The following is a 3191-nucleotide window of genomic DNA, read 5'->3' as shown; positions in this document are numbered from 1 at the left end:
GATGTGGAAGACCTTCAAGAGGTGGAGATGCTGGAATGCGACGGGCTGAAAGTGGACTCGAACAAGGAGTTTGTGACTTCCAATGAGAGCACCGAGGAGAGCTCCAACTGCGAGAACGGGTCTCCGCAGAAAGGCCGCGGAGGCCTGGGCAAGAGAAGGAAGGCGCCCACCAAGAAAAGTCCCTTGAGTGGGGTCAGCCAGGAGGGAAAGCAGGTCCAGCGCAACGCGGCCAACGCGCGCGAGCGGGCCCGCATGCGGGTGCTGAGCAAGGCCTTCTCCAGGCTCAAGACCACGCTGCCCTGGGTGCCCCCGGACACCAAGCTGTCCAAGCTGGACACGCTTAGGTTGGCGTCCAGCTACATCGCCCACTTGAGGCAGATCCTGGCTAACGACAAGTACGAGAACGGTTACATTCACCCGGTCAATCTGGTGAGTCCAGGGTCGTGCCTGCGGTTGTGCCAGCGCGAGAGCGCGCGAGCGCGCGCGGGGCTGGACCTGGGGTGGGGCGGGGTGTGATTTACCGACCTGGCCACCTAGGAACCGGTTGTGCTTGCACAGCCTAGCGCCTCCGGACCCGCTGCAGGATCTCCCCACACAGCCCTCGCTCTCCACTCTACGGGTCGCTGGCCCGGGAGTGATTTATGCCAGGTTTTGACGTGGCAGCCCAATTAGGGATTATCCAAGGGTATTAAACTGGCAAAGGGGAGGAATCCCCGAGCCGGTGCCAAAGCCTCTCCTGATGGCGTGAAGGTGCTGGTGTCAGACAACACTGACAAGACGCTTGACGCTTGAGATCCATTTATTCTTCCCTTCGGTTTGCTTTTAGCTGAGAGTAAAACTTGACTTTCCCTTCTAATTCTTGTAACTCCGTTTCTTCTCAGGAATACTTGGGACCATTAGCTATGGATCCATTCATAACTTCCCTTATAATTATTCGTGTAAGCCACCCAGCTACTTAAATATTCTGTGCTTCTATAAAGGGATTGACATTTAAAATCCCACCATCTCGAGAGTGCATAATCAATAAATTTGCAAAAACATTAGTATAACGAATAATATGAGAATAATGTCATGCTCATCCAAGATTTAAAAGCATGTTACCTATGTGGTTTTTAAAAATGGTCATTGAGCCACTGGGCTGATTTTTTTAAAATACAAGATTGTTACGTTTCTTGAGCTCATACTTCTCAAAGGCATTTTACTTTATAAGAAACGTTATTTTACTTCCTTTTTCATTTCATTTCATTTTATTTTAAAACTTCCAGACTCTAAAGAGAAAACAATAATTTACTAGGACTTCTGTTTAGATATGATAAGAACCAGAGTTTGTCAGGTCTTATCAGCAGCATGGGTGAGAGAGGTTCCCATTGTCTTTTCACTGAACTGGTCCTTAGGAATTGGGAGGAGGAAAGGCAAAAAGCACATTTTGCCACAAAAAAGAGATTTTTTTCCACTTAAAAATTTATTTTTAAAATCAAATGTGTAACCTTTTAAAAATCTGGACAGTATCACCTAGAACATCTACAATTGCCACTGCCTTCATCTTTGAATAAGAAAATTAAATTGCCCGCTATCATAAAACAGCCTGGAGAAAGGAAAAGAAATCTTTGCTTGCTCAGTAGTAGAAAGATGATCTTAAATAAAATGTTCATGCAACTTTTATTGGCACCTCCCTCTCTTTAAGGCTGGGGATTAATTTAAAACTGTGGTTAAAGCCCGGATTTGGGATGGAGGAAGCCAAAATGAGCCCCAAGGAGATAGGTGGGGGTGACAGCCAGAGGACCTGGAAACTTGACCACGGGCTCAGCAGGACCGGGAGGGCGCTTTCAGCCCAACCGGTGCCCCTTGGGAGCCGACCCTTCTCCGCTTCCCAACGGAGCCTCTGCCTGGGACTGTGCCCCAGCCCAGGCCATCCTAGGCTTTCTGAGGGCTCCCTCACTGGGGGTTCACTTCTAGCCCAGTTTAGGCCCCTTCTGCTCTTACTGTAAAGCCCACCACCACCACCACACCGAGCCTTGACTTGGCGCCAAGGCGGCTTTCTGCTTCATCCAGCAGCTAGTGGCGCCCGGACAATAAGCGAATTGCAGAGACGACGGCCTCTTGGGCTCCCCGAGCGCCCGCACCGCGCACCCTCCCGGGGTCCCGGGCTCCGAGCCCAGCCCTCCCCCTCCTCCGAGGCCGCTGACCTCCCTCACCTTCTTCTCTCCTGCAGACTTGGCCCTTTATGGTGGCTGGGAAACCAGAGAGTGACCTAAAAGAAGTGGTGACCGCGAGCCGCTTATGTGGAACCACGGCGTCCTGACCTTGGAGGTGCGAGTCTGGGAAAGGCGCACTCCGGGGGAGCGGGCCCCGGAAGGCGACCCCTGCCCTCCCTGCTCTCTGTCTCTGCTTCCCCCTCGCAGAGCTCCTCTCCCCATCCCACCCCGGAACACTTTACAACGACGAGGAGATTCGTTTCCAAACCAGAGGAGGTCGACTGTATTTACGGATTCCCATCTATTTAACTTTATTAACTTCTACCGTGAATGGTTCTGCGAGCCTTGCTGGTCCAAGTGCAATATGTAATTATAAATATATAAATAGATAATAAGAGCCTATCAATGTGTATCTTTTTGTACAATATGTTGTAAAATGTAGATCATAGAATAGCTGACTTTGACAGTCACATTTATAAAGTAATTCACTTAAAGATATATATTTTTGTCAAACAAGTTTTGCTACTTTCAAAAATAAATCTTTCTTTATATTGCTAAAAACCCTGGTATTGGTGTGTTTTGTTTTGTTTTGTTTTGTTTTAATTATTAGGAAGGAAAAAAATGAAAACCATGGGAAAGTTTGATTTAAAAATTGGAAAACCATGGGAAAGTTTGATTTTTAAAAATGGCTATTTTAAACCTCAGTCCTAACTTGTAGTAAAGGATTAAATATAAATTCCACCATGAAGATGCAGGACATATTCAGTTCTGAGATCTGAAAAAGAAACTCTTGCAAGTTACTTTAAAGACCATTAGAAATAGTGTAACTGTAAACAGAGAATAAGCAGGATTAAAATTATTTAGTTGCACAGATCAAGAGGGAAAAACAACACACACACACAAGCACACAATCCACTTTTCAAGAAAGTAAACTCCACAAACTACAACTTTCAGGGTGTGGTTGTGATCGCAACAATCCATGCTTGCTGATTAGTG

At 47.1% G+C, this 3191-nt stretch overlaps 1 protein-coding gene across 1 annotated transcript; it reads left to right on the top strand.

Moving 5' to 3' along the window:
* Tcf21 (transcription factor 21) lies at window positions 1-2606 on the top strand (the record flags this gene model as incomplete). The annotated part of the gene is made up of 2 exons (XM_010626525.2): window positions 1-429; window positions 2213-2606. Coding segments are annotated over 2 exons (519 nt in total), but the record flags the coding sequence as incomplete, so codon positions are not given.
* Window positions 2607-3191: the final 585 nt, after the last annotated feature.

Source organism: Fukomys damarensis, unplaced genomic scaffold (genome assembly GCF_012274545.1).
Source record: "Fukomys damarensis isolate Sample0158 unplaced genomic scaffold, DMR_v1.0_HiC HiC_scaffold_14, whole genome shotgun sequence".
Lineage (NCBI taxonomy): Eukaryota > Metazoa > Chordata > Mammalia > Rodentia > Bathyergidae > Fukomys > Fukomys damarensis.
The sequence above is the reverse complement of the archived record's forward strand: the minus strand, read 5'-3'. Positions and strand labels throughout refer to the sequence as shown.